The sequence below is a fragment of the Argopecten irradians genome, chromosome 4 (assembly GCF_041381155.1).
Source record: "Argopecten irradians isolate NY chromosome 4, Ai_NY, whole genome shotgun sequence".
NCBI lineage: Eukaryota > Metazoa > Mollusca > Bivalvia > Pectinida > Pectinidae > Argopecten > Argopecten irradians.
In genome coordinates, this window is record NC_091137.1 from 41022200 (window position 1) to 41034579 (window position 12380).

Consider the following 12380-nt stretch of genomic DNA (forward strand, 5'->3'; position numbering starts at 1 on the left):
GAGATAGCAGTGTTTACAGGTTACTGAAACAGATACAAAGTGCTTAGTTTCCCTACAATTAACTCTCCAACACTTCTGCATAGCTGTGTCGATATGTGAGCGCAGATATTTTTTTATGACCTTTCCTATATTGATCTTAGGATTGGCCGGTTTCCCTCCACAGAATGAGCCAGCATTTCTCACCAGAGGATAGTTTGTGTACTTTTTGACAAGTGAAATATTTCTGCCCACCAGAACAGATTCCGTAAAAATTATTTGAAATATGGGATGAGATTTGTTTCTATTTTGTGGATTTCATGGACATGGAGTAGGAATTATTACATGTTGTAGTACCACTTCATGCATGTTGGACGAGTTTACTTGTACGTTTGGACGTTTTAACCTCTCTATTGTTGATATGGGTTATTAAAATGTCTATATATTAATCTGTTTAGAGACAGTCAAAATACACTGCCATTTCAAAGTCTCAAGTATTATTTATTTAACGGTGTAATCATTTAAATACCAAGTAATTTACCAAGTACCAGGCTTTATGAGGATTAAAGGACCTTGCTTGCTGATGATTGTTATAATCACAATATCGTAAAGCTGTTCAGGAACCACGATGCTACGCCGACCACAGAATTATAATACGATTCAGTAGAGGTGGCAGTATACATTGCCTAATATGCCAGCTTACCTGAGTTCATGAAGTCTCAATGCGATCGTAGTCTCGGTCATAATGTCTATAGTAGATCCGACAGGAGAAAGAAGTGACTTTTGGACTCTCATACAAAGTGATATATAGTTCTGAATTCAGTGATTGTGTGATAGATGTAGACGACAGCCATGGATTGTTTCTGTAGCTGTTTTACATGTAAAGATGGCTGTTATAAGTCTCGCTCACGGTCACACTCCGGTAACATGACATTCCTAAAAAGGGCCAGTATATTGACCGGAGGGTGTGACCCTTCCTCCGGGAGTGACCAGCGCTCCTTGTTGTCCAGTTCAGACTGCCGAATGGACAGTCAGTATAATGTACTGGACAGTCCTGATATGGACGATGATGATGATGACGGTAAGTAAACAGAAATATAAGTATCTGAACTTTATTTTTATCAAGCCCCTCACCCCAAAAGTAATCAACTGATGGAGTGGGGGTGGGGGGCTATAGATTTATTATTTTATCTGTGTATATTTTTTTCCTTCTCAACCTGTCATTTTGCAAGTCTTTTGTCCACAATCTAATCACCTGCATTGACTATCACTGAAACTCTAAATCATTGGTTCACTTAGGTCATGAAGGAGGTTGTGTTTCAAAAGTAGGTCACGTTGACCTAAATCAATACCTTTGACCTACTTAAGAAAAGATATGCTTGGCTACTTAAGAAAAGATATGCTTGGACTTCTTCTCTTACACATCATGTTGCTGGAATTTCATGTTTGGGTCAAGGGGCAAGTTAACCTAGATCAGACATTATGTTATTGTATCCTAATTAAGCAGGTCATGGTGACATCTCATTTTGACCCTTGACCTTTAAATTAAATCTTACATGTCTAATCTTTTATTTTCTTTTGATACACAAAGTGATTTACTGCTATTGTTAAGTGACTTGGTCTCTGCAATGTATCATTCCTTCTTTAATTGCTCAAACTTCTACACAAATACTTACTACCACTTTGCTTATACAAATCATACGCAAGATACTTTTGGATACAGAATTTATGAGAACAATTAGCATTATTTCTTGGCATAGCTAATTCTGTAGTTCAATGAATGTACATGTAAAAAAAAAATTGAAATGTAGATAAAACAAAAGCGGATCCTGTCTGTGCTAATGTTAAAACTTAGCCTTCTCCAGCTCCCAAAATCATGCAGAGTACCATAAAGTTAAAGTAAATTGTGTGCTTTGGCTAAAAGCCATTGCAGGCTAAAATGGGTTCTGTTGAATAGAGATGTCACTAAATTAAGCTTCATTCTATTTTACAGTAAACAACAATCAATTTCAACAGATTTTTATAGCAGTAAATATCGGAATTTTCCTAACTCAGTTATACAGAGAGGATTCTTAGGTTCGTGTAAACATTGTACGAGTATGATTCAGGCATCCACTAGCAATTACACAAACGCCATACATCATCTAAACTCTGCAACTGGAAAATTGGTTAACAGCTTTGCGTTTAAAGTCGCTATCATACAAGGAAATTTGTAACAATCAATACGCGTGCACCGTCAATGATAAATCTGCAGTCGGTACCGATTTGCTGTCTGTAATCATTATTTTCTCGTGTGTCAGCATATTTATGTAATATATTAGTTTATCGTTTTATGACTAAGAGCATGACGTAATAGAAAATGTAGGATGTGTCGTCTTGGTTATTGGCGTTTGGTCATACTGTATTGGTCATGGTGTATTGGTGATGATCTTTTCCATTCAGGCTGACAATTTACTAGATATATAAGCACCTGTTGGGTGCATGACACTGAAGTTCAAAGTTGAAAAAGCATCCCAACTGTTGGTAACATCAAGTGCATGACCCCATTAAAGGTCACCATATAAAAAGTCATGGCAGAACTTTGACACTTGCTAGAGACTTCACTGGACAAGAGACCATTAGGGATCAAGTTTAGTTTGTGTTGCAAGCTTTTGGGTTTGTTGATAGTTTGGAAATTGAAAAAGACATTTTAATATGTAAACAAAACATTATATTTTATTTGATCTTTGACCTTTTGTCTGAAAAGCAATCCCAAGCAAGCATGTTTGGTTAAGTCCAAGGTGTGTATTGACTTAAGGGAACTTCTTCTGGCATTGTCCCGCTTTGGATGCCACCATAGTGATGCCAATACAAAAATGATTCTACAGTTGATAAGGATATCATTAGATGAGCATTTACTGACTGGTGGATTTTAAACATATTTTTATTGTCGTAAATCATAGACAACTGGGATTGGACACAAGTTTTCTCTACTTAGTGGCATCCTCTCCCGACTTACCCTTACTGACTGGTAGCTTGGATATATTTATTATATATAAAGACTAATTAGCAAAACAACCATGAATACTGACCAATCCTATTGCTAACCAATAAGTAGGATAGTGAAAGCTGTTTGGAGAATCTTTTTTTCATAGTATGACATCATGTCAAAGTTTTACCTTGGAGTAGAACAATTACAAACAGAACAATATAAAATAAAAGATTATGGATTTGTGAAATGTAACCCGATATCAGCATCAATTATTCAGACATGTGAGGTCACTGTGTCATGTACGTCCAATCAGGATCAATATTGGGCCTGATGGGTACCTTTCTAGTCCTATTCTGGGTAACAATAGGTCAGGTGAGATAACGAGATGATGATAAGGCAGGTGTGGAACTTTTTTGTTGGAATGGGATGGAATGTACTACGTAAGTTATTTGTAATAAAAAAAGTCTGTGAAACATTATCACAAAAGTAAACCCCTAATGGGCCCCCTGGTTACCTATTCTTTCAATATTTGGTCTGTGAAACATTAATTAGGAACCCCTTAATTGGCCTCATAGAAGACTATTTGACAATGTTTCTAAAATTTCAATAGAGGAGCACCATATGGGCACTAGCTTTATTTGTCATTATATCTGAAACTTTAACAGGAAAAACTCCTTTAGATAGGCTACAATGTCAGTTAGCCTGAAACGATAATGAAAGCCCCTCTGGACCCCACTTAACGCTACCATTTCAATGTAAAATAATCGTTTGTGTTTTTTGTCCATTTTTGTCTGCCTATTGATTGTGCCTGTTTGACATATCTCAAATTATGATGAATTTTTAAACACAAATATTGGATTGACATTAAGGATTTCGAGAGTGAAAAAAGTACAAAAGAATGTCATTGAAATATGATTAAGCCATAAAATATAATTACCGATAGAAGATAGTCGATGGTGAGGTGTGTCCAACGAAGGACATTGCTGGAGACACAAAGACCACAGTTCTGTAGGCGTTTGTTACAGCTGATTTCAACCTGTATGTTAACATGATGTTAGATGAACATTATATGAAAAAATATGTAGACAGATATGGCTTTTAAAAAAAATGAACATAAATATAAGATAGGAAATGATTCAAGGATTCAGATCTGTTCAATGATTCTAGTAATTGTCATTTGATTGTTCCAGAGTAATCATGCTGTTTCTGCTCGTAATTTTCTTACAGATCTGTCCTCCCTATATAGCAGTGTTTAGAGTTTCCCTGTCCTGTTTTCCACAATATCTACTGTTTTTCCAGGATATCTTGTCAATTTTCCAAGATATCTACTCTGTTTCACTAAGATTTCTGTCCCGTTTTCTTGAATATCTTCTATATTTCCCTTGATATTTACTTTGTTTTCCAGGATATCTACTCTTTTTTCCTTGATATCTACTTTGTTTTCCAGAACATCTACTGTTTTTCCTGGATATCTTAATCTACTTTGTTTTCCAGAACATCTACTTCGTTTTCCTGGATATCCTCTGTTTCCCAGTATATTTACTCTATTTTCGAGGATATTTTCTCTGTTTTCCTGGATATCTACTTTGTTTTCAAGAACATCTACTCTGTTTTCCAGTATATTTACTATGTTTTCCAGGATATCTACTCTGTTTTCCAGGATATCTACTCTGTTTATTCAGAACATTTACTCTGTTTTCCTGGATATTTACTGTTTTCCTGGATATCTACTGTTTTTCTTGGATATCTATTTTGTTTTCCAGGATATCTACTATGTTTTCCAGGATATCTACTATGTTTTCAAGGATATCTACGCTGTTTTCCAAGATATCTACTGTTTTTCCTGGGTGTCTACTCTGTTTTCTTAGACAATTGCTCTGTTTCTTTGGATATATAACCTATATACTTATATCTTTAACTCTAGTCTAGCTGTGTCTGATGTTTTCTCCCTGATATCCAAGGTTGGCCCTGTCTGTCTGTATTGTCAATGTTTTATGTGTCTGCCCCAGTCACTGGAATATAGAGTACAAAATGATGTATGATGTTGGTATTTCTGTAAATCATGTAACTGGCTAGTAAATAGATCTTGTCTGGCACTCCTTCCTTAAACATTAAACATCAATATATGTCAGCTGTGGTCCTTCCTTAAAAAACGAAGGAACAAAATTTACATGATGTAATTTCTAGAGTTGATGTGCTATTTAAAAAAAAAAGACTTTGATGGATAGAATTGTCATAGCGATCAGTATAATGTCAAAGTTCTCAAACATCAGGATTGGTAATGTTGCATTGTTTACCAAATCAACATCGCCTCTGCGTTTGTACCTCACGACTTTGTTTGTAGCCACAATCTTTATTCTTACTGTTCAGTTCTGTGACATTTGCTGCACACGATCAATACCAAAGGTGATTTTTGTGTGTTGTTTGTTTTTATCATCAGTTTTAAAAACTGAGAAGGAGTTATGTCCCCTTTATGTGGCAGTTTGCATCCATGCTTCAGACAGATTAATCTGTGATTGTATGGAAACTCAGTGTTTGTTTCAATGATGTGTTGTTAGGTTAAATAACCCTGTGATGAATATCAAGGTAGAACAAATAGAGGTTTACTTGATAAACATCTACAGCCAAGTACTTCTCAATTCCTTTTCATGCATCTTAGCCATGTTTCAAATTCTTTTCTGTTGGTCAGTTTGAATTCCATATGTTATCTTGTCAATTTTCCAAGATATCTACTGGTACTCTGTTTCACTAAGATTTCTGTCACGTTTTCTTGAATATCTTCCATATTTCCCTGGATATTTACTTTGTTTTCCAGGATATCTACTCTTTTTTCCTTGATATCTACTTTGTTTTCCAGAACATCTACTTCGTTTTCCTGGATATCCTCTGTTTCCCAGTATATTTACTCTGTTTTCCAGGACATCTACTCTGTTTTCTCTGTTTTCCAGTATATTTACTCTATTTTCGATGATATTTTCTCTGTTTTCCTGGATATCTTCTTTGTTTTCAAGAACATCTACTCTGTTTTCCAGTATATTTACTCTGTTTTCCAGGATATTTACTCTGTTTTCCAGGATATCTACTTTGTTTTCAAGAACATCTACTCTGTTTTCCAGTATATTTACTTTGTTTTCCAGGATATTTACTCTGTTTTCCAGGATATCTACTCTGTTTTCCAGAACATTTACTCTGTTTTCCTGGATATTTACTGTTTTCCTGGATATCTCCTGTTTTTCTTGGATATCTATTTTGTTTTCCAGGATATCTACTATGTTTTCCAGGATATCTACTATGTTTTCAAGGATATCTACGCTGTTTTCCAAGATATCTACTGTTTTTCCTGGGTGTCTACTCTGTTTTCTTAGACAATTGCTCTGTTTCTTTGGATATATAACCTATATACTTATATCTTTAACTCTAGTCTAGCTGTGTCTGATGTTTTCTCCCTGATATCCAAGGTTGGCCCTGTCTGTCTGTATTGTCAATGTTTTATGTGTCTGCCCCAGTCACTGGAATATAGAGTACAAAATGATGTATGATGTTGGTATTTCTGTAAATCATGTAACTGGCTAGTAAATAGATCTTGTCTGGCACTCCTTCCTTAAACATTAAACATCAATATATGTCAGCTGTGGTCCTTCCTTAAAAAACGAAGGAACAAAATTTACATGATGTAATTTCTAGAGTTGATTTGCTATCTTAAAAAAAAAGACTTTGATGGATAGAATTGTCATAGCGATCAGTATAATGTCAAAGTTCTCAAACATCAGGATTGGTAATGTTGCATTGTTTACCGAATCAACATCGCCTCTGCGTTTGTACCTCACGACTTTGTCTGTATCCGCAATCTTTATCCTTACTGTTCAGTTCTGTGACATTTGCTGCACACGATCAATACCAAAGGTGATTTTTGTGTGTTGTTTGTTTTTATCATCAGTTTTAAAAACTGAGAAGGAGTTATGTCCCCTTTATGTGGCAGTTTGCATCCATGCTTCAGACAGATTAATCTGTGATTGTATGGAAATTCAGTGTTTGTTTCAATGATGTGTTGTTAATTTAAATAGCCCTGTGATGAATATCAAGGTAGAACAAATAGAGGTTTACTTGATGAACATCTACAGCCAAGTACTTCTCAAATTCCTTTTCATGCATCTTAACCATGTATTTCTCAAATTCTTTTCTGTTGGTCGCAAGTTTGAATTCCATATGTGGAAAAATGCCAGGTACTGACAGCTGGTCGGTGGTTTTTCTCTTGGTACTCTGGCTTTCTTCCACCACCTAACCCTGGCACATCCTTAAATGACCGTCTCTATTAATGACATTAATTAATTATTTTTTTTTAAAATCTTTTAATGCAATTAGGGGACATAGAGTGTCGTTCATGCCCTTCCTGTCCAGTACCATGGTACCACATATTGATATATGGAAGCGGGGGTCTTTTTGTCCTACAGACATCTTGTAGATTTTTCTAGACTACCAGTATCTCTTGTATGAATTGCAATTAAGTTTTATCTGAATATCTAAATTTCATGTCAGAATATTTTGTTGCACAAGTTTGCCACAATGGTAATAAGGCGACAGTGATGCAGCCTTATAATATAAGTCACTACTTCATATATGGTAAATGTGGGTGTAGTTCTCATACCAGTTATAATTATTTTGCAAAACTAGAGAAACAAAATTTGCGAACTCCTTTATCGGCAATCCTTGCTGGAAGTGTACATTTGGTTGTCGAGGATGTTTTCGGTATAAACTATCCAATCCATGGTGTATCCAATGTATTTTATTCTGTAACGATGTTGTCTTGCGACCACAATTTGTTAGAAAATTACAACTGGATTTACGCGTGTCACCATCTTACGTCAAGGAACCTTAGCTTAACAGATTGATGTTCATTCAAGTACGAACTAACTACGCGACCGGCTGTTCCATGTAGAAACACAACGGGGCCTGTCCAATGTGTTTACATCAAATTAAACATGAGGGCTGTACGCTGAGGAATTTATGGTCGACAAGATGAACCAATTTATATTTGAGAATCGGAAGAAGAGAATGGGGATTAGTAGAGCCTACTTTTCCGTAATTGTGTTCCTCTCTGTAGGAAACATAAAAAGAACACATGACGGTGTATTGATCCATTATAAGGAACGGAGGCTTTATCTAAGTCTTGTCATCATGTCAGTACGACGCTTTATGTCTGTAGTCTTTGTTGACAAACACTCGGCCATCCTTTCTATTGTTTAGATTCAAAACATTTTTGTGATCCTGATCAATTGTTGTGAGAACATGTACAGGGACTTGTAGTCAGTTTTGTCCATTTTGGTCGGATGTACAGGACTTGTGGTCAGTTCTGTCCGTCTTGGTCAGACCTAAGAAGTTGACCAAACTTTCACTTACAAACACTGACCACCCTTCAGTTTGTATACTTGTCCGGAAATGATAAATATTATTCATGTATGTAGCAGGTTTGGGGTCTTACAGTTGTATTCTCATGTCTCTATCGGGGTCGTTATAGTGTATCAATGTTCAGCCAGTATCTTTTGAATGAAATCGACATCAAAGATGCCGTCACTTGTTTTTATTATTAAGTTTGTTGTTTTCTTGTATGCACCTTAAGGAACTTTGAAGAAAGTAAGAGTTACATTTAACTCAATATTTCATGGCAATTTTATCCAAACATCTTAAATGAAAAATTGAAATTTCCTAATTTGGAGAAAATATATAGTAGTAAGAGTATGTTTGGCACTAGAAGATTTCAGAACTTTCCTAATATGAAGAAAATATATAGAAGGTCCAGTAGAGTATGTAAAGATTTTTGAGGGTCCATTGTCATTTCTGGGACTGCAGTCATATTTCAGAAAATATAAAAAAAATGAATAAATTAATAAATGAAAAATTAGAGAGGGATGAAGTGAGATAAAGGCAAGGGATAATGGCGAGTTGAAAGGGCTCAGAGGATCCTATCTCCTAAACTCCTCTCTCTTATCTCCAGTCGGTATTTTCTTCTCCTTGATATTTCACCTTTACACAGGTATTCCTAATATGGAAATTTTACTTAAATGTATGAATATGCTTCAGATGCTGCAAGCATGGAAATAGGTCTTAAAATGAAAATTTAGGTACAAACCCCGTCAGGTGATACTAATTACAGGTAAGAAGGTAGCCTCAGGTAGGTACAGCCCCGACTGTTTGATCTGTGATTAGGACAGAAGTGATGAGTCAACAATATCAACAGTATCGTAGCCGTGATGTTTGTTTAGAAATAGACACGGGGACCTACAGATATAGACAGAATTACCACCTGCCCGTGAGCTTCCCTTTACAAATGGTCTATTGATCTTTGTCACACTTGGATTATCTCCCTTTATCCTCACATCCTGCAAAGTAAATATGGTTTTTGAATTTTCGGTTTAGTGACAGAGGTCTGTAGACAACCCAACTTTGGGGTTAATCAGCACAATTTACATAACCCTCGGCGTGAAAAATCTTACAATTCAAATGTTATGTAGTAGTTGGATAGTGGAGAGTGCAGTGGACATGTGGTTATGATGTGTCTGACATTCTACCACTAGCCCCCACCCCTGGCCTGAGTGGTCAAGGTGTCTGATAATTTTCTACCTGTCCTTTCCCTCTGGGTTATGATAAAATTACAGATCCAATTGAGGCATTTCAAAGGGTACTAAACAACAGGTTGGTGGTTTACGCTGGGAACTACAGCTTTAATATGACGTAATTAAGAGAAAAATTGAAATCAAATTTAAATCAAAAGTGTGACATATTTTCATTCTTCATCACTACACAGAAGGATATTGTATAGTATATTCCTGTGGCAGGATATACTTGTGTGTAATTGGACTCTACAACAGGAGATGCTTTAAGTCGTCCACTTAACAAATCCCCATCAGTTAGACAAAAACAGCCAATATCTGACAGTGGTGTCCTGACGCTACAGGAGGACTGACCTTAATCTCAATCCACTTGTTCTATATATACAAGGAAGAGATACATATTGGCCCAGTGGATTAAGGTTATCTACTAGTCTGGTCTGTGTATAGTAGTGATCACAATTTTTGTTTCTAACAGCTAGTGGGGATATATGTGCTTTTATTGGTAGCTATTTTCAAATAACTTCCAAAAGGTGGAGGATTGTGATAGCATCCTTAGTGGAGTGTTTCTCAGTTTGTTGTAATGAAAAACCTTGATAAAATTTCAGACATCTTCATTCTAATCATTTGTGATAAGGATTTCAGGTGACGTTGGAGGTCCCATGGGCCTCTTGTTTTTTTTATATACAATGACTTGGCTGTTGAGAAGATTGCAAAAACATTGTTTTAAGTGTTTATTTTACAGGTCGCGCTTTAATTTGCAGACTCTTCATTAAATGGAAGATATTGATAGTCCTTCCACAGATATCACTATTCCGTTTTTATATCCCTCTCAAACCTATAGGCTCCATATTGAAGACATCTTGTATTTGATAGATAAATGTTTAACAAATGTTTCTTTCACTTGCAGACTCTTCCTATGAGAAGATAGTCCACGAGCGGAGAGGCAGTATGCCCCTGGTGTCTGCTGGCCTGGACGACGACAACATGGACACCACCTCCACCCCGTCCAAAATAGCTGTGAGTACCATTCGGGTGTTAGTAGTGTTGTAGTTATAATGTCTGAGTACAGGGTAATTATACTTATATGTTAGTGAGTGTAACCACAAAATGTGTTGGAAGTGGATGGATATACACCAGGTAAAATGGCAATTATCTAAATTATTAACATAGCTTGTTAATGATCTTATATATCAGATTGATTGATTGATTGATGAAATGGTTACAAAGAGTAAATTGCCTTTGTTTAAATTTAAACTCATCTTTCAAAACTCACTTACCTACCAAAACATACAGATATTCACACACACAACACATCGTATATAGGGGAGACTGTCCTTGAGTGACCCTGTTTGTCAGTAGCAGTATAAGCCCAATTAGCCAATCATATGAAATATTTTGTATTTTGTCTTGCTAGTCAAACCTGAAGATAACTTGTACTTGATAAATTGATTAAATTCTACATATTGGTGATCTTATGTTTGGACCCTGCAGCAGGTTATATTTTAGAGTGTTGTTTGAAAGAGTCTGTTTGTTGTAAGAGTTACCTCCCCTCTCTCACATCAGATCTCAATGATCAGCAGTTAGTTTTGCCCTAAGACATTGTATAATATATACCAATTTATATGAAATCTAATGCATTGTTTGTTAGATATGAGTTGGGAGGCTCAAGACGTGTGTAGGTGTTAGTGACAGAGTCTGTAGCCTCAGGAACAATGTGTATCCTGTTGATAACTACCATAACAGCTGACCACAGAGTGACCGCAGGCGGCCATCTCAGACCTGATACAGACCACAGCACCTTACAGGGTGTTCACTTTTACACTATAAAACTGCCATTGTGTGAACTGTGGTTTTGCTATAAGCCACCAGGAAAAAAAGGTGAAAAGCTGGATAGCTTACTGAGAAAATTACAGGGGACAGGATTTTCAAAAAAATGATTAAGTAATAAAGACCAGTCTGGTGTGATGATTTAGACTTTATATTTGTACTGAATGAAGTAGATTTGAGACCTATTGTAGCGTTTTATTGACCTAGTCTCGTCGGGTCTTTAGCAGGATAGAAATATTACCTGCACTATAAAAATGCATCGACTGCGCACCTGAACATTAATGTTTAATTCACAGGAAGTTAGGGAGTTTCTGTGGTGTTTTTATTGATCAAATTATACAGGAACAATCTTGAATTACATGATATTGAGCAATAACCCGTGGATACTGAACAAAGTATTGCTGTTATAGTTCTGTACACCTGAGTTTGGTGAATGGATCAGGACACATGACAGGTTTACCTGAAAATTAGCTGACTCTGATACTTGTGCTAAGACAGCTGATCAAATAGGGATCATATGTCCAACACCTTGGTTTGATTGGGGATAAAACAGGGCCAGTAGGGTTTTATTGGCCACACGACCCCAACACCTGGATGACAGGTAACTCACCGACAGCTCCAATACTTAAAGTGTTTGGTCACCTTTAAATAGCTATCGAGTTAAGCATGTTTGGGTACTGTGTGTTTAAACACTGCAGAAGTTTAACCCCTTACTGCAGGACCTTGATATCTCACAGATGACTGAATGAGTTAGATCTTTTACAACAAATTTCTGAACGAGTTGGATCTTTTACAACAAATTTCTGAACGAGTTGGATCTTTTACAACAAATTTCTGAACATGTTAGATCTCTTAAAAACCTCTGAACCTTAAAACCTTAAAAATCTCTTAAAAAGTTAAATCTCTTAAAAGTCCCTCAATATCTTAGATCTCTTATGAATCCATAAAAGAGTTTGACCTCTTGCAAAGATCTGAACATGCTTAATATTTATTGGATC

General features: G+C 36.1%; 1 protein-coding gene across 15 annotated transcripts in view; it reads left to right on the forward strand.

The window, feature by feature from the left end:
• Positions 1 to 12380, forward strand: part of LOC138321679 (ras GTPase-activating protein nGAP-like) — a 192872-nt gene that overhangs the window by 106330 nt on the left and 74162 nt on the right. For 13 of the 15 annotated variants that reach the window (XM_069265535.1, XM_069265533.1, XM_069265526.1 and 10 more), the window contains one exon: positions 10463 to 10572. In XM_069265535.1, the coding sequence (XP_069121636.1) occupies positions 10463 to 10572 (110 nt within the window). Of the gene's footprint in view, positions 1 to 763; positions 1058 to 9870; positions 9991 to 10462; positions 10573 to 12380 lie in introns of those variants that run through there. The other 2 variants (XM_069265532.1, XM_069265541.1) reach the window with 2 other exon arrangements.